Genomic DNA, 23,240 nt, shown 5'->3' on the forward strand with positions numbered 1-23,240 from the left:
GCAAAATTTCCTCAAAATTACCAATTCAGGGGCAGCAACCCAACAACAGGTTGACCGATTCATCTGAAAATTTCAGGGCAGATAGATCTTGACCTGACAAACATTTTTACTCCATGTCAGAGTTCCTCTAAATGTTTTGGTTTTTGAGTTATAAGCCATAAACTGCATTTTACCCCTATGTTCTATTTTTAGCCATGGCGGCCATCTTGGTTGGTAGACCAGGTCACGCCACACATTTTTTAAACTAGATACCCCAAAGATAATTGTGGCCAACTTTGGATTAATTTGGCCCATTAGTTTCAGAGCAGAAGATTTTTGTAAAAGATTACTTAGATTTATGAAAAATGGTTAAAAATTGACTATAAAGGGCAATAACTCCTTAAGGGGTCAACTGACCATTTTGGTCATGTTGACTTATTTGTAAATCTAACTTTGCTGAACATTATTGCTGTTTACAGTTTATCTCTATCTATAATAATATTCAAGATAATAACCAAAAACGGCAAAAATTTCCTCAAAATTACCAATTCAGGGGCAGCAACCCAACAACAGGTTGACCCATTCATCTGAAAATTTCAGGGCAGATAGATCTTGACCTGATAAACATTTTTACCCCCATCAGATTTGCTCTAAATGCTTTGGTTTTTGAGTTATAAGCCAAAAACTGCATTTTACCCCTATGTTCTATTTTTAGCTGTGGCGGCCATCTTGATTGGTTGACCGGGTCACGCCACACATTTTTTAAACTACATACCCCAAAGATAATTGTGGCCAAGTTTGGATTAATTTGGCCCAGTAGTTTCAGAGGAGAAGATTTTTGTAAAAGATTACTTATATTTATGAAAAATGGTTAAAAATTGACTATAAAGGGCAATAACTCCTAAAGGGGTCAACTGACCATTTCGGTCATGTTGACTTATTTGTAAATCTAACTTTGCCGAACATTATTGCTGTTTACAGTTTATCTCTATCTATAATAATATTCAAGATAATAACCAAAAACAGCAAAATTTCCTCAAAATGACCGATTCAGGGGCAGCAACCCAACAACGGGTTGACCGATTCATCTGAAAATTTCAGGGCAGATAAATCTTGACCTGATTAACATATTTACCCCATGTCAGATTTCCTCTAAATGCTTTGGTTTTTGAGTTATAAGCCAAAAACTGCATTTTACCCCTATGTTCTATTTTTAGCCGTGGCGGCCATCTTGGTTGGTTGACCGGGTCACGCCACACATTTTTTAAACTAGATACCCCAATGATGATTGTGGCCAAGTTTGGTTCAATTTGGCCCAGTAGTTTCAGAGGAGAAGATTTTTGTAAAAGTTAACGACGACGGACGACGGACGACGGACGACAGACGACGGACGACGACGACGGACGCCGGACGCAAAGTGATGGGAAAAGCTCACTTGGCCCTTCGGGCCAGGTGAGCTAAAAAAAAGACCAGTTGTTCGACCCGAAACGACCAAGCTTCAACTCAAATGAATCTATAATAATTTCACTTCAATCAATATGTCTCACCTAAGCAAATGTCATTGGGTATATAATTAGATTATATCACACCTAATCTGTACAAGGCCAGCATATATTTTGACTATATTTTCCAGTTATGGTGAAAACAGATAGGCTAAGTTAGTCAGATTAGAAATAATGTAGTAAAGCAGATTAAGACATGATAAAATAATAATCATTATGAGCAGTATACACTGGCCTAATATGAGTAAAAACAAAGAAATATCCAGGGTATAAGTCTGTCTACAGTAAGTTCATTCAATATACTGCATTTCTAATGATACTTTAAGGATGTTTGCTTCTCTGTCTTAAAATAGCAAACATTTCAAAAGACTGTTAAACATTGATAGTATATAATTAACAGGACTTAAAAGCAAAAAAAAAAAATATCTATGCCATTTTTTATGAGATATAATAATTGAAAATTTGGCAAAGAATTATTCTCTCTAGACTTTTCATCAATTTAACATTGGCACCTTTTCCCTATGAATAAATAAAAAGGACTTTATAAGCTTTTTAAAATACAGGTAATAAAATTATGAAAAGAAAAGTAGAGGCTAGCAGACAAAATTTTGAAAGGCTCTACATGAATAATGACAAAAAGTCAAAAAAAAGAGCAGCAAACATCTTTAACAGAACATATTAGTATGTCGTTTATAAACAGATGAGCTATGTGTATATGTACATAAAATTAAAAGGGTGATCCTTTGTACAGAATAATACAATTTCAGGTAAAACCTATTGATAGCAATCCTACCAATCAATTGGAATATACAACACCAATAATTGCACTTATATTCTTATTTTCATAACCTTTTAAATATATATGTAAATCAATAATAACAAACTATTTATACATCTAGGGATTTTCCATAATTTGCACCAAAAATATGTACCTAGAAGCACTAAGAAATTTAACAATTGCTCAATGCCCAGCAATATACGGTATCAAGCTTTTCTTATCAGTACCTCACTTATTTGTTTTATCATTTATTTGAATCTAGTTTTATAATAAGAACAAAATTTCATTAAAATCCCACCAAAAAGAAGATTCTATGAATTCTGATATTTGTATCCCATTGAAAACTTGTATATCTTTAGGCTACTTAAAATGAGTTCAAATATCCCATCCAATAAACAAATAAGCAATATTTTTTTTATATATAAAAGTATATATAACAACTGATGAGAAAAGAAAGAATTATATGGTGGTATAGGGGTATAAAAAAATCTTTTGTCTTTTGAAAATGCACAGAATAGCTTTATATCCATATCCACATTCTCATTTTTCTATTTTTTTCTTTATCTTTCTCTAAAAAGATAAACCTTATTCTTTCAATGTAATCTTCTTAAACATAAAAATCCTTTTGTCTTAACTTTATCTACCTTGATGTGTAATAGATGACAGACATGTACCATAACAGTACAAAATTATAGTGTTGGTGAGCACTAAAGGATACAGATTGCATTCATTTTGCAGTGGGAACTATAATGTTAACATCAAATTGAGTTAAAATTGGAAGATTCCTCTACAATTATAGACAAAGGAAGATAACTGCAATTTTAAATATTATGTTTAACAATGACATCATTGATATTTTTAGAACAGAAACTAGATTCATGCACCGTGCATCACTTAAGTAATTTTCTAGACAAGTATTATTAAACAACAACAAATCATTTGAAACTTGAATATTTGAGTTTATATTTCATAGATAGATGTCTTAACACGTTCATGGATAGGAACTTATTTTATAGTATAAAATTTTTAAAAATATAGAATGTTGTGCTAAAAGCACTTTGTTTTGTTTTTCTCAATAGTGATAAAATAAAAAACCAGGTGCTCCGCAGGGCGCAGCTTTATACAACCGCAGAGGTTGAACCCTGAACAGTTGGGGCAAGTATGGACAAAACATTCAAGCGTGAAACAGCTCTGAATTTGGATTGTGATCAAATTTTTGACATTACATGGGTTTTTTTTACACAAAACAAATGTCAAGATTTTACAAATCAATTAAAGATTTCTTCTTCAAACTTTTTAAATCTAAAATTAAATAGTTGACACAGCATAGGTTTCTGACACAGAATTAATGTGGTCTAATGAACTTAAAAGTTTTTTTTTGCCTTTGAGCAATTCACTATGCTGTTGAATATTAATCCTCTCAAAAAAATGTTTGAAGAAATTTTCTTATTTATGAAATCTGAAATGAGAAAAATTTAAACCCCCCCCCCTTTTTTTCACATCCCCGTTTCCCTTTTTCCAAAACTGATATCAATTCAAATTTCTAATGGAGTTTGCAACAATAACTACTCTTTTAAATACATCATAAAATATTAAAATGTAAAATAAAGTGCTTGTTATCACTGAATGGTAAAGATTGGTTGGTAGTAAAAGTGAATATACATTGTTTATTGTATAAAACAATAAAAAAAACTTCATCAGCAACATTTTATATTGGCAAATTTCCAATGAAGTTATTTACATAAAGTTATTGGCAAATAAAAATAGAAAATGACATCATAGTCATGTCTGGCAAATGTCCAACATACATTATCTAAAAACATTTTAGATAAGATAAGGAAAAAAAGCTTCATCAGCAACATTTTATATTGGCAAATTTCCAATGAAGTTATTTACATAAAGTTATTGGCAAATAAAAATAGAAAATGACATCATAGTCATGTCTGGCAAATTTCCAACATATATTATCAACTACTATTCTATACAAAGAAAGATAACTCCAATTGAAAATTAATTGCTATTGCACAATATTGTGCAATTAGATATTTCTTGCTATTGTGCAATACTGTGAAAAAATTTCTTGCTATTGCACAATACTTGATATGGAATCCTGATTTGGACCAACTTGAAAACTGGGCCCATAATCAATCAAAGAGCTGAAAGCTCTGAAGAAAAATGACGCCACTGTCTCTAATATTGGGATAGTTTTTATGCAAGTCTTGATTTTCACATACCGTAATTAGTTTAACAATGCAACATGTCTCGTAAGCATATAATTGATATTCGTATATGTGTGTGTGTGTGAAGTGAAGGTGACAACTGGCTGTTTTTTTAAGACAAATGAATAGGTCAAGACTACCTGAATTGTACAAATAAATACCGTAGAAAGGCTTGTATATTTCTCACTGGTACATAGTCTGAATCCGGGTCCGTTCGCGCCCACTCATGTTCGCCCCTTTCACTTTCACACCCTACATGTTCGCACCCAATCTTAATTGGTTTTGTGTTTAATAACTCTGTAAGCAAGTGTTTTCTTATAAATATAATTGTTGTCATTGTCTCAAAATAAAGTGAGACAGCATTTTTTTTTGTGTTGAATAAATCTTAATCATGTTTTAGATAGCGTATTGTTAAAAATTATAATAATCCTTTCTAAATAAAGTGGTATTTTGTCAACGTTTTATTTTGTGTTGAATAACTCTTAATCATGTTTTGGTTAGTGTATTGCTATAACTTTGTTTCATTGACTTCTTTCAAAATGAAGTGAGATTCTGACTATGTTTTTTTCTGTGTGTTGAATAGATTTTATCATGTTTTGGTTATAATAGTGGATTGCTATATTTTGGTTCCTATATTTTATTGTTTCGTTGTTTCAGATCAAAGGGACCAAGCTGTTAAAAACAATTATCTTTTGTGTTTTTCCTTAAAAATCTTCAATGTTTTACTCATACCAAGCTATAAATACATTCAGTATTTACACCAAAGCAATTTAAAACAACAATCATGATTTTCCAATTATTCAACTTGAATTTGAATTAAAATTGGGCGCGAATGAGTAGAGTGCAAACGGACCTTGGGTGCGAACGTGCGAGGTGCGAACGTGTAGGGTGCGAAAGTGTATTGGGCGCAAACAGACCTGATACCACATAGTCTGAACCCCCTTCTCCCACAAAATATTAAGTAAATAATCTTTTTGTTACTGTTATCAAAGGTCTAATGAAACTCAAACATTTGTCAAAGAATTCTAGTCAAACCGGCACCTGGTTAAATTGGCACCTGGACAAATCAGCACCTGGTTAAATCGACACCTGATTTAGTCAATTCGTCACCCATGTTAAATATAAATTTTAACAGTATTTTAAGCAAAAAGAGTAAAAAATAAGTAAGGGGTTGCCAGAATTTTTTTCAGTATTTAAGCAAAAAGAGTTAAATACTAACTTTCACATTTTTGGGTGTTCATGTACATTTTGTATATATATTTATTTTTCTCAACTTAATGACTTTTTTGGTGTATTTTTAATGATATATATATGAGTAGTCAAAATAATTATTACGTCTGGCAAGGCTTTTTTAATTTTATTCTGGGACACCTTTCTATGACCGCAAGGCTATGTTAATTTTTTTCTGGGACGCCTTCCTACGAACTTCATAGGAAGACATCACAGAAAAAAAATAAAATAGCCTTGCCATAATTATTTGGACTAATACATGAGATATTGGATATGTTTATGCATTATTTAAACCAGTTGAGCATTTTACAGGATTGTTTGTTTAATGCTTTTTAAACTTTACTGAAGAAAAAAAAACACCTTAAATTTGCTTATTATTTGGCATGAAAGTTTGATTTATTGAAAGGGACTCATAGTTTTCCATTTTATTTTAATAATTGTCTAATTGTTAAAACAACAGCTTGGGTAAGGGCTTCGTTGTTTACCTTTATACACAACAACATATTCACTATGTACTTGGTAACAGTTATTAATTAATTGAATAGAAAATATTATAACAAATATTATTGGATGCCGAATTGACGTCAAATAGGTGCCGATTTGACTAGATGCCAATTTAACCAGGTGCCGACTTGACTTGTACGTTTCAATTCCTCTGCGATCGTTTGCGGTTTTTTCTTGAGAAAAACCTATTTTCCATCATCAAAGAGAAGAAGAAACTGCTTGAAAATGATTCTGGAACGCTTCATGATTGTTAAAATAAGTTAAATTCACTCAAAAAACAATTTTAAAACTTGCGATGTTTAAACAGAAAGTTTCAAAAGCACGTGTAAAAGAAGAAATTAACCGGTGAAAGTGGAAATCTGTACATAACAGATATCACTATAGTACGACTTTGAAAGCAAAACAGTTCCATCCTTTTGTAAAACAGTCTTTAATATACCTATCACATTAATGTTTGAAGGGTCTTAAGCTTATTCAAACCATAAAAGTCGGTATGAAACACCAAAACGGAATGAACAATAACCGATTACGTTTTGTAGTTTACAAATTCTAAACTGGTTCCCGTCAAACTACAACACTTTGTTCGAGTGTAGTGGAATACAAGCAGAAACCAGTTAGTTTGTAAACTGGTTCCTGGCTGATTACTACACAATGACCTCTCATGCATAATGATAACACAAGCAAATTCCAGTTTGTATAGAAAATAGTAAATACGAAACCAAGCGCGGTAGGCAGAGAAATGTAATGAAGTTCAGGTCGCCAGTTATGGAACAATGACTGCGTCATTTTCCAAAAATCAAAGTACATATTTAGATAAAGCATATCAAATAAGCCCAAGAATTTAATTTTTGTTAAAATCAAACTTAAGTTTAATTTTGGACCCTTTGGACCTTAATGTAGACCAATTTGAAAACTGGACCAAAAATTAAGAATCTACATACACAGTTAGATTTGGCATATCAAAGAACCCATTTATTCAATTTTTGATGAAATCAAACAAAGTTTAATTTTGGACCCCCATTTGGACCAACTTGAAAACTAGGCCAATAATTAAAAATCTAAGTACATTTTTAAATTCAGCATATCAAAGAACCCCAAGGATTCAATTTTTGTTAAAATCAAACTAAGTTTAATTTTGGACCCTTTGGACCTTAATGTAGACCAATTTGAAAACGGGACCAAAAATTAAGAATCTACATACATAGTTAGATTCGGCATATCAAAGAACCCCAATTATTCAATTTTTGATGAAATCACACGAAGTTCAATTTTGGACCCTTTGGGCCCCTTATTCCTAAACTGTTAGGACCAAAACTCCCAAAATCAAACCCAACCTTCCTTTTATGGTCATAAACCTTGTGTTTAAATTTCATAGATTTCTATTTACTTATACTAAAGTTATGGTGCAAAAACCAAAAATAATGCTTATTTGGGCCCCTTTTTGGCCCCCTAATTCATAAACTGTTGTGACCTCAACTCCAAAAATCAATCCCAATCTTCCTTTTGTGGTCATAAACATTGTGTTAAAATTTCATTGATTTCTATTTACTTATACTAAAGTTATTGTGCGAAAACCAAGAATTATGCTTATTTGGGCCCTTTTTTGGCCCTTAATTCCTAAACTGTTGGAACCAAAACTCCCAAAATCAATCCCAATCTTCCTTTTGTGGTCATAAACCTTGTGTCAAAATTTCATAGATTTCTATTCACTTAAACTAAAGTTATAGTGCGAAAACCAAGAAAATGCTTATTTGGGCCCTTTTTGGCCCCTAATTCCTAAAATGTTGGGACCAAAACTCCCAAAATCAATCCCAGCCTTCCTTTTGTGGTCATAAACCTTGTGTTAAAATTTCATTGATTTCTATTCACTTTTACTAAAGTTAGAGTGCGAAAACTTAAAGTATTCGGACGACGACGACGACGCAGGACGACGACACCAACGTGATAGCAATATACGACCAAAAAATTAAAATTTTTGCGGTCGTATAAAAAATTAATAACTATCATGTCATGTAAAGGATTTGAATGCAAACCCTAAAACTGTTAGGTGCCAGAAATATCATAAATCTATATAAAAGTAATCATGTTGTGAAATGTTATAGGTGATAATCATGCACACACACACATATACACAAAGCTACAATATACATTATATATGTGACTCAATTCATTGAGCGTTATCATTTACAAAGATTGTCCAAGTTTTTTAAATATAATTAGTTATAGCATATTCCTATAGTAAAGCTAAGCATTAAACAAAGAAAATTCTAACATAAACTCTACATAATCAAATTATAATAACATCAATATAAATATTACAAGGAAGTAATAATGGTTTTGAAATAAAAGTCAGTAGTATGATACTCCTGATAAAAAGAAAGACTAGAAAGATGATCTTTTTGACATATATATGTAGTCTTTCCATGATTTTCAATGACACTTTGATATAGACACAGAATGCACAACCAAAAAGCTATGTATTTTGGAAATTTCATTATTGGATAAAGCTAATAGGGATGAAATATATAGTAATACCATCTGAGACCATGTAAGAATATTTAAATAAGTTTTTGTTTTTTCTATTACATTGTATATTAAATTATAAATGAATGATCATACAAGTTTGGGGAGGAATGAACAATTAACATTGTAATGATAAGGCCCTAAATATTTCAGAAAAATGCCATTAATAGTGTCAAAATAAGGGACATTGATTGAGAGTTCACAATGTATGGCTTATGAAATGGGGATGGTCAATTTTCTATATATTTGTTTCACGCACAGGGAAAAAACCTAAATGTTGTCAAATCCTACTGGATATTAATTAGTAAGAATTCTACATCATATACTAAATAATGTTGTTTCACATTATTTTACATTTTTCCGTGAAATCAAAATGTTATTCAAGCTGCATTTTGTTGAGAAAATAATAAGAATAGCATAATCTACATTACAAATCGCTTATTTTCTTCCCGAAAGTCATATTCTACTACATTTTTGTATTTTCAATAAAAACAAGGCTTGCACTAATTTCTAAAATACTTAAAATTGAAAAATATCAAGAACAATTCATTGTAAAAATAAAGGCTTCTTTCAAATACTTGAAATAGAATAAACACATCATCAGTTTTCTAAGATGAAGAAATTTGTCTTAAAACTTTAAAAAAATAACAAAAACTTATCATGAGCTGTTAAATGTATTTCACACTCAGAATATAAACCGGTATCAACAGTAACAAAAACATGTATATATAGAGTACAAGATAAAATTGCCAACAATAAACAGTAACAAGTTTATCACATATACTTTTACAATAATTTGAAATATTAACAATGTTCACTTCTCTAGATTATGTACATTTACCAGTAATTTAACTGTAAATATACATATTATTATACGGCTTAGTGTACACATATTTAAACCTAAATATATTCCTATATCATTTGCATTACAATTTTCCTCACTAACCTAAATGAAAAGAATTTTCAGCTTATTAAAATCCCACGAAGACAAGCATCCTTGATTTTTGTCTTTTTCAAGGCTTTACATAGGTACTGTGGTGTATTGATTAACTGAAGGCTTATTGATGTGCTTCAGCAAACATCACATGCAAAATCAGCACAACTACATGTGGGCCGATTTTGAAAATTTTCATTCTTTCATTTGCGCCGATTTCATTTTTTCATTTGCGCCGATTTTATATTTGCTCCTAATTAGATTTACAGGTAAGTTAATACTTGTACATGTATTGTACTATACCATTGATAAAATCTGGTTAATATTGTTGTTCATTTATGTTTAAGTTTATTTTGATTCATATTGTTCTGGAACTTCGTTGTAACATGGTGGACATATTACACACTGAAACGAGCCGAAGAGTCAATTCTTTAATCATCGAGGGCCATACATATCGGAAGGTTAGTGTCCTGAAACATAAGAACATATCTTACGAATGTACCACAAATCGTGTAAACCCAGAGTCACCACGGATTATATTGTCAAAACACTGATCGAGCATAAACATGTGGCAGATGTCCGAAAGACAGAGGTTAAAGAACTATGGGTACTGTCAAGAAAAAGTCTGGAGGTGTATCTTGTGGGCCTTCTTCCATCTCCCAGTAGTGAGCAGGGGACAACAGTTATATACATGTTATGATTGACATTTCATTACATTTGTACAAATGGCTAATGGAAGAGGTCTTAAATGATAAATGAAAAATAACATGACTTGGATGGAGAGTTCTCTCATTTACACTCATACCACATCTTCTTATATCTATTCACCTGTAATTTACCTGTAAAAAAAAATCGGCGCAAATGAAAAAATAATCGGCGCAATTGAAAGAAAAAATCGGCGCAAATGCAAAACGCCGCTACATGTTAATGAAATATAAATATACCCTACTTTTTTCTGACATCATGTTTAGTCTAATTTTTAATTGGCATGTCACAAGGTACAAATCCAAATGTACACTTCACATTGGCAACCTTATTCTTAGGAAGAGATTAGTTGAATAGAGATCCCTGATATTTTGGGTGAAATTTCAAAGAGTAAACATTTATACATTCAAAATTAAATTATAAATGTATAGGCCTCTACTTTTCTTCTTATGATAAATATGGTTATTAATTCTATTGTTTTATACAAATAAGCAAATATAAGGAGATTTTTTTCTTTGATGAATAAAACAAAAGCCTTATTAATAGATCAGAAATTCTGGGTCTCATGTGAATGTACGCAATTTTTTTTAAACAAACAAATAAGCAGCATATTCAAAATGGCTTCAAACAACATGAATACATAATTATCAAGCATTTACAAAACTATTTAAATAAGAAAATGCAACAGTTGAAGGAACTGATTTTATGATATTCTGCTTTGAACTTTAACGTATCTATGCAAATGCAAGTATGTACAATTACTGACTTTCTATCAAAAAGACCTAGATTAAAGTACATACAATTACTGACTATCTATCAAAACGACCTAGTTTAACACTGCATTACTTTAATTTGTGCTGGCAATAACTTCCAACAGAATCAAATACATCAGTACATGATTGTAAGTTTGATTTAAAGTGTTGGGAGAAATAATACCAGATTTAAAATTTAACCATCAGTATTTGAAGCAAAAAATGTATGTCAGTATGGCTTACTTTTATTAGGAGGTAGTTATGTTTTATGAATCCCACATCTGTTTTATAGGTTTGTGTTAGATGAATGGCCTATTGGTATCCCAGAACTAAATTTAGAGGTAACAGTTATCAAACTCCATGAGTTGTGAGAAGTAAAAATGACCCATCTGTTTACATAAATAATGTATAAACAGCCCAATTATAGATAATAAACATAACCAATGGCAATTAACACCTAATTTAGGCCAGAGTGACCCACTTTTGGTGGGCTACTTTTATTTTCCATGGTATACATCCTCACATTAACAAATTATTGTACACCACTTCTGAAACTAAACTTATTCATAAAAAGTATGTCAGGTAAACTATTGTTTGTTTGGAGTTTATTTTACCCCCTTATACCATGGTATAAAACTGTGGGTAATTCCTTTCAAAATTGAGGTTAGTTATAAAAGTGAAGTCAATAAGGTGTCAAATGCTGTTATGCTGTCTTAGATGCACAACAATACTTAATTACATTATGGAAGGTTAATGTATCTTATAACTGAATTTTAGTTTTAAACTTTAAACGTAAATGAGATAAAGTTAATGTGACATTTATAGTGTATATACTTATGGATGCAGACCCAAACTAAGAGTTTTCACTAGCCCACTTCAAATTCAATGAGAAAAACTAAATTTATCATCAATTTAAAATGTTTTTTAAACACAAATCATCCTTATCTGATAAAAAAAAATCTCTGAAAAACAACAGACTGAATAGCAAGTATTTTTTAAATAGTGTCTCCTTTTTCCAAAATAATAGTTTTGACAACCAGGAAAGGACTGTAGTTTTTACCTTCCAGGTCAAGCAGAAAGAATTAAAGTTTTTAAAACTTTTACCTTACAAGTCAAGCAGAAAGAAATAAAGTTTTTAAAACTTTTACCTTACAAGTCAAGCAGAAAGAAATAAAGTTTTTAAAACTTTAAAAAAAAATGTTCAACAGTAAAAATATAGTAAAATCAGTCTTAACAAATAAATACATCAGTAAATCTGTCATCAATCACAACTTCCTGGAGGATGATGGGTAATAATATCTTGTGGTTACTGTGGAAACCCGTAACTTCTGATATGTGTTTGATTCCAGTGAAAAGATCTGAAATTAATAATTCATTTGTAAAATTTAAAACATCATAATGCATAAGATCTGTCAGAAAAATTTCAAACATCATGAGATGTTCATTGCTAGGCACAGATTCAAACAACAAAAATTCAAGACTTATCTGCTGTTAAGCTATGTTATGGCATATAAGAACATTGAAAAATTAATGGTTAATTTTTATATTCAAAAAATAACTGATTGAATAGCAGACTTTTAATATCATTTGCACATCTTTATCATGCAAATAACTAAAGTAGTTCTTCACCTTGTCATGTTCAATACAAGTAATATGCATTATTTCATCACCTGAGCGAAGAGTTTTTTTCTGATTTTTTCGTTTTTTTGAGAGCTGGTATTAAACTCACAGCTCTGGATACCTACATGAGTACCGTAATCTGTAGAACGGGTAGTCTTTCAAAAGTATGTGACATCTATTATTTCCTTATCAAAGTCAGTGGTCATCCAGTGAGTTTGTTGAGTGTTTACTATATAAAGACATATGATTTAAATTGACTAAAGGGGAAGTTTTTGGGCACACTTAATTGGTTTAACCCCACCCCATTTTGTGCATTCACAAAATATGGCTATCAGGACCATCAGTTGTTTGTACTTGTCTTTATAATAATTATAATAATAATAAATTCTTTATTTAAAGAGAGTAAACTCAGTTAGTTACAATAAACTAATCTTCCCTGAGGCCCTCACATACAAATTACAATACAATAAAAAAACAAATATTTACATATATATAGTTAATTTACAGTCATGTAATTCAATGTATTATTGTTTTTAACATAAGATATAATGTTGTTTTAGATGTACATGTAGTGAAAAAATCAAATGAAAATAAAAAATATACAAAAACATTGTAGAAAACATTTCTTATCAGGGTTGTGTTAGGTACTTCTTGCTTTGCTTAAAAGTAAAAGTGTTTTGAGCTTCACGCATTTTGTGTGGTAATTGAACAAAGGATTTCTTAAATAGCTCAGCTTTTGGCTTTGGAACTATCAGATTACCTGGAGTGACACCTCTTAAGGAGTAGGGATTATTATCTGATTTCAGTTTAAACTTTTGAAGTAGATACATTGGTGCTTCCATACGCATACAGTTTCTGTTATCCTTGTATTATCATCATAAACATATTTATATAGAAGTAAATATTTGTGGTACAATGTATTTTATTTTATTGTCAACTGTCATCCACCCAAGTTTTTTTAATAAGGGGGCTGAGTGGGATAAAGGATCTGCATCTAGAATTAATCTCGCTGCCCTTTTTTGGAGTTTTAAAATTCTTGTTATCCCTTCATTTTTACATTCACCCCAAATAATACAGCAGTAGTCAATTAAGGGCAAAATATACCAATTGTAACATGTTTTCCTTGCATTTATATCTAAAAATTTCTTTATTTTAGAAAGAAGGTATATTCTGGATGATATATTTGCACAAACTTGATCAATTTGATTTCTCCAATTAAGTGTGCTGTCAATTTTAACACCTAATAATTTTTCACATGAAGAATTTTGTAATATGAATTTATTATCAAGTTTGGTTGATAAGTCTGAATTGATAGTTTCTGTTTTGTTCCAGTAACCAAACATTTTGTTTTATTTGCATTAATGAACATGTTATTCATTTTACACCACTCTTCAACCCCGTATAAATCTTCTTGAACATCATCATGTATATTTTCTATGTTTTTCCCAGATTTATGAAGAGTGGTGTCATCAGCATATAGGTCTGTTTCACAATTTTCAATGCATAAGGGATGTTGTTTATAAATAGTACAAACAATAGTGGACCAAGTATAGAACCTTGGGGGACACCAAATTTTACATGTTGTTGTTCAGAATAAACATTACAAATGTTTACCTGCTGTTTTCTGTTACTGAGGTATGACTTGAAAAAACTAACAGTAGCCTCACTAAATCCATAAATTTCAAGCTTTAAACAAAGAATGTCATGATCTACCAAATCAAAAGCTTTTTTAAAATCTAATAAAATTGCTAGATTTAAATTACCATCATTCATTTCTTGCAGCCATTTGTCAATGATATTGATAAGTGCAGTTTATAGCTGTATATTTCCTTTGAGAAGACAGAGGTTGGTGGTTGGTGTGCTCTTTTGTACTGTCTTTCTGGTAGTTAATGTGTTCTGATGTACTAGTGTTTTTCTTGGTAGTTTCTGTTATCCTTGTATTATCAACATCTTAATTAAGTAACAATGTGATTAAGTATTGTTTACATTTGTCTTGGGTTGAAGGTGAAGTCATTGCATTCACATTGATCAGTATTGGTCATGTTAGATATTATCTTGGAGTATCTTAATTACCTTATAGTGCCTGAGAAATAGACCATAACATTGACCAATGAACCATTAAAATTAGGTCAATATCAGGTAAACTATGCCGGAACAGACATGTACACCTTACAATCAATCCAGACACCAAATATACAGGTCAATTTGCTTATAGTACACCAAAAACAGACCAAACTATAAAATATTGATTACTGACCAATGAAACTTGAAAATGAGGTCAATTTCAGGTAAACCATATCAGGAAGTCAAATAAACCTTACAATCAATCCATACACCAAATATACAGTTCCATTTGTCTATACATGTAGTACCTCAGAAACAGACCAAACCAAAATAGTTGATCTATTCAATGCTTGGGATTAATTGCTGATGGCTTTGCACCACCTCAATGCAAAACAGTTATATCATAGCTAGCCTATTGCTTATAGCATCTGATAAGCTGACAAAACAATGAAAACTTTGACCAATGAATGTTATAATTTATGATGAAGTATCACAGTCACCGTTATAAAAACTTAAGCTATTCAAAAGTAAATACATGTATGCAGCATATTTAAAATGAGATGTAGTCAAGCGCGATCAGTCAACAAGTAAACTTACCTTTATTTAAACATTGATAAACATCTCCCTGTATAACTGTGGCATACTAAGGAAAGGATAAACCCGTAACATCTCTCGGATACCTTCCAAATGTTGGAAAGCATAAAAATTTAATTCACTAAGTCTCACTAATACCAAACCATATCTAGAGGGCTGATCAGGATAGGTAACTGAAAAGAAGATTAATAAATATTCCAGAATCTAATGCATTTAAACAAAAAACTCAAAACACTTTTAAATGTTCTTTCAATCAACCATAATAAAAACAAGTGAAACTGTGAGCTACTGCTCACTGATGATACCCCAGCCCAAGTGGATTATTTTAATAGTTTATAAATATTCAAGTGTTCGGTAAACAGGAAGTTGTTTAGTAATGAATCTGAAACGCATCACACAGTAAAGCTGACTTGTATAAATTCTGAAACCAAATTTCAGAAATCCTTGTAAAGTAGTTCCTGAGAAAAATGTGACGAAAATTTTCAACTTGGTTATCATGTGTAAAATCATACAAGTGTTCGGTAAACACCAAGTTGTCGAGTGATGAATCTGTAAACGCATCACACGGTTTAGCAGACTTATATAAACCCTGAAATCAAATTTCAGAAATCCTTGTATTGTAGTTCCTGAGAAAAATGTGATGAAAATTGTCAACTTGGTTATCATGTGTAAATCATAGAAGTATTCGGTAAACAGGAAGATTTTGAGTGATGAATCTGAAAAGGCATCACACTATATAGCAGACTTATATAAACCCTGAAACCAAATTTCAAAAATCCTTGTATTGTAGTTCCTGAGAAAAATGCAACGAAAAATATTCATGGGACGGACGGACGGACGGTATGACTGACGGATGAACAGACAGAGGTGAAACAGTAAACCCTCCTCCTTTTTAAAGCGGGGGTATAATTATTTTACCATGTGTACCTTTTGCTTTTTAACTTTAGATCAAAGAAAGAATATATCAAAACTATGTCATAAGTTTATCCCAACTTGTTATAAGACATTTATGAACATTTCACTGCCAAGCTGGTATAATTTAAATTCAAAGTAATGTCAGAAAATGTCTAATTTGGCATAAAAATTAGAAAGATCATATGATAGGGAACATGTTTACTAAGTTTCAGGTTGATTGGACTCCAACTTCAACAAAAGCTACCTCGACTAAAAATTTTAACCTGAACCGGGACGAACAGAATAACAGATGAACGAACTAACAGACGGACGAACGGATGTACAGACCAGAAAACATACCGTAATGCCCATAAATGGGGCATAATAAATGGAGCATAAAAATCCTTTCAATCACTTCTTCATACAATAGCTCAGTATTATGTAACCTATGTTACAGACTAATAAACAGACAAACTCTGTGAGTGTATGTATATTAAATAAGTACATGTATATACTAACTTGATAGATAATATTCTAAAAAGTCTAACAGTTCTGCTTGAAGCTGTCGAACTTTCTCTTTGTCTATAAGACCAGGCACATCTGAAATAATTACATTTACACTTGAATAGTGACATAAATGCAACCTAATTTTTTTTATTACAGTGAATTTAGGTTCAAGACAATCTAAAAAGGGATGCAAATTATCATTTTTCAGTTATAATTTTAAGGGAATTGTGTAATGCAGGTGTAGGCTTACCACTCAGCTGGTTTGTTTTATTATCATTTATTACACGTAAGGCTGGGATTTTTTAATTTGTTGGTTTACGGATCCGCCGACCCGATTTTGCCGATTTCCAGAATAAAAAAAAAATTGACTTTTCATGCTTTTTTATTACCGCTGACCCAAACAAATACATTATCCCTGAAAAATAATTAAAATCTTCTTTTTTAATGAAATGAAATGCATTGATCACTAACAAAATTGATACATGTAACACTTTCTGGTGTGAAAAAATAAAACTTCCAGTCTACGTTTCTAAAAATAGACAAATCAATTATAACTGACCTTGAAATGTCGTTTGCGCAAATAATTTTGCGGAACGAAATCAGTTAAAAACCAATTACACAATAAGTTCGTTTTCCTTATTTGTCATCAGTCCGTAAGATGCATAATCTCATAGAAATAGACTTGTCCGGGCAGGTGGAAGGCACCAAGTAAAAGTTCTGAATATCAACAAATCATTTAGAATGTTCCTGTTTCATAGATAATAAAAAAAATATTGTCCATTTGGATAAATCAAAGCGCTGTAAGCGCTGAAGGCAGTTAACCAAAAACCAGGCAAACGTAATTATGTGCAGTGGCGGATCCAGGAAATTTCATAAGTGGGGGCCCACTGCCTGCCTAATAGGGGACCTGCTCCAGTCATGCTTCAGTGATTCCCTATATAATCAACCAATTTTTTTTCTCAAAAATGGAAAGGGAGGGGGCACTGAAAAACCCTCTAAATCCGCCTCTGATGTGGCATTAAACATTCATATATTGTACATTTATGTTTATCTAATGAATTAATTATTAAGGCAAATAATTTATATGTTATCAAGGTTTCAATAGCAATGAATATATAAATGTATATTTTTTATTGTGAGTATGCAGTGGTAAAGTTCGCAATGATTGTAGTTGTTCTAGTTGGTAGTTAACGTTGGTTTTAGTTGACTGTTACTAGTACGTGTTGACTTAGTACGAACATGTAATAGTATAAATGGACTGGTTTCCCTATAAAGAAAACTGAGTATGTGTTCTATAGTACAATAGTTATGCGACACAAATCAGACAAATGTTCACTACTACAAGGATCAAAGGTGAGGTCTGACTGACCTGCCCATAGTAAATGTAAATGATTTGAATTGTCCCATACATGAATATATATGGTTTAGGGGTGGGGATCTTGAGGGTTTTCAAGTTCTCAAACAGGAAGGGGTAGGGTGACCCCAGGGACTTCCCCTATATTTCATTTGATTTGTTATATTGTTCCATACATGAATATATATGGTTTAGGGGTGGGGATCTCGAGGGTTTTCAAGTTCTCAAACAGGAAGGGATAGGATGACCCCAGGGACTTCCCCTATATTTCATTTGATTTGTTATATTGTTCCATACATGAATATATATGGTTTAGGGGTGGGGATCTCATCGGTTTCCAAGTTCTCAAACAGGAGGGGGTAGGGGGACTCCCCCTATATTTCATTTAATTAGTTATATTGACCCATACATGAATATATATTGTTTAGGGGTGGGGATCTCGACCGTTTCGTAAGTTCCCAAACAGGAGGGGGTGGGTCACCCCATGGACTCCCCTTATATTTCATTTGATTAGTTATATATATAGTCCCATACATGAATATATACGGTTGAGAGGTCATCCGTTTCAAAGTTATCAAACAGGAGGGGGTAGAGTGGCCCAAAGGACGCCACCTATATATCATATGATTTGCCTACATTCAGGTAGTTATTTGTGAAAATAAAGAATCTTCCAGCTACTTTAACTGATCCTTCAAAATTGAGAAAAAAAAATACCCCTTCAAAATTGCAGTAATATGTTTACACTTTAAAAGCATCTTAGTTTTCTCGCTTGAATTGTTTTACATAGTCTTATCGGGGCCTATTATAGCTGACTATACGGTATGGGACTTCGCTCATTGTTGAAGGCCGTACGGTGACCTATAGTTGTTAATGTCTGTGTCATTTTGGTCTTTTGTGGATAGTTGTCTCATTGGCAATCATACCACATCTTTTTTATATTACATGCATTATCAACATTTATCACTGATAAAGAAAATTTAAACTGTGACCAGGAACATATATATTGTTAGATATACTGTTCCCAGCTGTCACATTGTATTGGACGATTTTACTCGTATTAACACATTTTTGTCGGCGATTTTCTGTATATAGCTAGCGATTGAACAAAATTGACATCGCTGTCATGAATAATAATGATTAAAATAAGTTTTGAGATCGTTGATTTGGAGACTTTGGCGAAAAGGTTTGCAAAGCTATTTTTTATTTTCTTTCAAGTGGAACTGAGACTACTATAACTGTGATATAGTTGTCTTAGAGTGGAAGGCCCGTTGGGCGTGGCTAGTAACCAATTCGAAAGTGGAAGGTCGCGGACCTCGGACCACCGCTAATTTGAACCCCTGCCTCCAAATTGAAAAGATACGAATTTCGTCTTCTAATTTGAAATTGCCGCCAACAGCATGAACAGTTGAACTTATTATATAATAGACTACTGACGTAGTTGTACTACGTATTGACGACAAACAATATTCCTACGACTTTTGCCATTTGGGAAATCTTAACTACTTGTCTTAAAAGATTTTCGGCGATTAAATATTTCGTACAATTGTTTTTTGACATCTTAGCCAAAAGCACAGGCGATAATAAACTACATAAGAATTCCTAATGAGCACTACTTCCTATGTGCAACTTCAAAACTTTTGGGAAAATCGACGACCATTTAACATTTTTATGGTAATATTTTTATATTCTAGAATAAAAAGTATTAAAAAAGTGTTCAATTAGTTATATATAACATAGTAGCCAGCTAGATAATAACAATGGCAAGTATTTCAGCATTTTTTGGGTAGACCACAAATCTAGGGTGCTCGCATAATGCAGATTAACTGCATAAAAACGGGAATGCATGACACCTGATTAACCCGATATTCTCGTTTTTCCAGTGGACAAAGTTTATTACGTTTTTGACACGTGTGTTGAAACTTATTTTCGTACGACGTTTTTAACATTTTTTTCTTTATCACTTTTCGTGCTTGAAGATCATTACTCACCAAGTTTTCTGGAATTGATTAAGAGCTATGCGAATTTGTTTTTCTTGTTTGTGAAATGACGATTTAATTTCGTCTTTGTCCGTGCACACCCCCTTTTTTACGGGAAATTATTAGACATGCAATGTCATGCAATCTTTATGACAGCTGAGCAAGAATATTTCATCGAACTAAAATTTAAGAAATTATGACAAAATAGCATAACAAACATATTGTTAGAAAGGTGAAATATATATTTATTTTGCATATTTTTCTGTCTTGAAAGATATTTTTTTTTTCTTTTTTTTCCCCGACCGACCCGACTTTTTCATGGGGAAAATCCGTAAACCAACAAATTAAAAAACCATGGCCTAATCTAGATGAACTTTTTGGTAGAATGAGGGATAGGTAGGAATTCAATCTGGTAAAAATATAGATCATATGTTCACACTTTGTTTGAGTGCAAAGAGTAAACTCAGAATATGTATTTAGATAAGATTGGTTTGGATTATCTAAGGCTTTCTTGCCTTCTTTTATTTAAATTTGAAATATGAAAATTACAGGACCATTTATTGCTTTTTATATTTTTTTTTGTGATAGACAAACACACAACAAACAAGTACATAAAGTACACGTCTCCATTCAGAAAGTGGTAGAGAAAAATAACTAATGCTTCCTTTCATGAACAATTATGATCATTAAATATTAGTGCAATTAAGAATCTTTTATTTCATAACTCACCTGGATTGAGCAAAACAAGAGTTGAAAGAATTGTAAATTCATCATCATCTAAACCAAGTAACTTCACATTATCACCGGTATTTTCAAAATGTTCCCCGAGAATACGATAAAATGGGAAATATTTCCAAATATGTTCCCTCTCTATCACTGACCATCCAAAATAGGAATATTGTTTTGTTTCCAATATGTAGTATCTACAGTGGTTCAATATACTTATTGGATAAAGGGCCTGCTGTAGCATCCGGACTTGATCTTCCAGTGCAAGTTTACGGAATGCTGAAAAGTACAATATCATATAATGCATTCTAACACACCTACAACATTTAGATGAAAAAAATAGCAGTTCATATTAGTGGAAATAGTGAAGTTAGGACCTTTGTAATTAATAAAAAACCAGGTGCTCCGCAGGGCGCAGCTTTATACGACTGCAGAGGTCGAACCCTGAACAGTTGGGGCAAGTATGGACAAAACATTCAAGCGTGATACAGCTCTGAATTTGGATTGTGATCAAATTTTTGACATTACATGGTTTTTTTTACACAAAACAAATGTCAAGATTTTACAAATCAATTAAAGATTTCTTCTTCAAACTTTTTAAATCTAAAATTAAATAGTTGACACAGCATAGGTTTCTGACACAGAATGAATGTGGTCTAATGAACTTAAAAGTTTTTTTTTTGCCTTTGAGCAATTCACTATGCTGTTGAATATTAATCCTCTCAAAAAAATGTTTGAAGAAATTTTCTTTTTATTTATGAAATCTGAAATGAGAAAAATTTAAACCCCCCCTTTTTTCACATCCCTGTTTCCCTTTTTCCAAAACTGATATCAATTCAAATTTCTAATGGAGTTTGCAACAATAACTACTCTTTTAAATACATCATAAAATATTAAAATGTAAAATAAAGTGCTTGTTATCACTGAATGGTAAAGATTGGTTGGTAGTAAAAGTGAATATACATTGTTTATTGTAAAAAAAAACAATAAAAAAAACTTCATCAGCAACATTTTATATTGGCAAATTTCCAATGAAGTTATTTACATAAAGTTATTGGCAAATAAAAATAGAAAATGACATCATAGTCATGTCTGGCAAATGTCCAACATACATTATCTAAAAACATTTTTAGATAAGATAAGGAAAAAAAGCTTCATCGGCAACATTTTATATTGGCAAATTTCCAATGAAGTTATTTACATAAAGTTATTGGCAAATAAAAATAGAAAATGACATCATAGTCATGTTTGGCAAATTTCCAACATATATTATCAACTACTATTCTATACAAAGAAAGATAACTCCAATTGAAAATTAATTGCTGTTGCACAATATTGTGCAATTAGATATTTCTTGCTATTGTGCAATACTGTGCAATTGAAAATTTCTTGCTATTGCACAATACTTGATATGGAATCCTGATTTGGACCAACTTGGAAACTGGGCCCATAATCAAAAATCAAAGTACATATTTAGATAAAGCATATCAAATAAGCCCAAGAATTTAATTTTTGTTAAAATCAAACTTAGTTTAATTTTGGACCCTTTGGACCTTAAAGTAGACCAATTTGAAAACTGGACCAAAAATGAAGAATCTACATACACAGTTAGATTTGGAATATCAAAGAACCCATTTATTCAATTTTTGATGAAATCAAACAAAGTTTAATTTTGGACCCCCATTTGGACCAACTTGAAAACTAGGCCAATAATTAAAAATCTAAGTACATTTTTAAATTCAGCATATCAAAGAACCCCAAGGATTCAATTTTTGTTAAAATCAAACTAAGTTTAATTTTGGACCCTTTGGACCTTAATGTAGACCAATTTGAAAACGGGACCAAAAATTAAGAATCTACATACATAGTTAGATTCGGCATATCAAAGAACCCCAATTATTCAATTTTTGATGAAATCACACAAAGTTCAATTTTGGACCCTTTGGGCCCTTTATTTCTAAACTGTTAGGACCAAAACTCCCAAAATCAATCCCAACCTTCCTTTTGTGGTCATAAACCTTGTGTTAAAATTTCATTGATTTCTATTTACTTATACTAAAGTTATTGTGCGAAAACCAAGAATAATGCTTATTTGGGCCCTTTTTTGGCCCTTAATTCCTAAACTGTTGGAACCAAAACTCCCAAAATCAATCCCAACCTTCCTTTTGTGGTCATAAACCTTGTGTCAAAATTTCATAGATTTCTATTCACTTAAACTAAAGTTATAGTGCGAAAACCAAGAAAATGCTTATTTGGGCCCTTTTTGGCCCCTAATTCCTAAAATGTTGGGACCAAAACTCCCAAAATCAATCCCAACCTTCCTTTTGTGGTCATAAACCTTGTGTTAAAATTTCATTGATTTCTATTCACTTTTACTAA

The 23,240-nt window shown here is 31.7% G+C and overlaps 1 protein-coding gene across 3 annotated transcripts in view; it reads right to left on the bottom strand.

Moving 5' to 3' along the window:
* Positions 1-10,592: 10,592 nt before the first annotated feature.
* Positions 10,593-23,240, bottom strand: part of LOC143068122 (uncharacterized) — a 28,762-nt gene continuing 16,114 nt past the window's right edge. For all 3 annotated transcript variants that reach the window (XM_076241923.1, XM_076241924.1, XM_076241925.1), the window contains 4 exons: positions 20,865-21,140; positions 16,818-16,898; positions 15,408-15,577; positions 10,593-12,484 (listed from right to left, as the gene is read on the bottom strand). In XM_076241923.1, the coding sequence (XP_076098038.1) occupies positions 15,414-15,577; positions 16,818-16,898; positions 20,865-21,140 (521 nt within the window). In that variant the 3' untranslated portion in view covers positions 10,593-12,484; positions 15,408-15,413. The remainder of the gene's footprint in view (positions 12,485-15,407; positions 15,578-16,817; positions 16,899-20,864; positions 21,141-23,240) is intronic.

Source organism: Mytilus galloprovincialis, chromosome 3 (assembly GCF_965363235.1).
Source record: "Mytilus galloprovincialis chromosome 3, xbMytGall1.hap1.1, whole genome shotgun sequence".
NCBI lineage: Eukaryota > Metazoa > Mollusca > Bivalvia > Mytilida > Mytilidae > Mytilus > Mytilus galloprovincialis.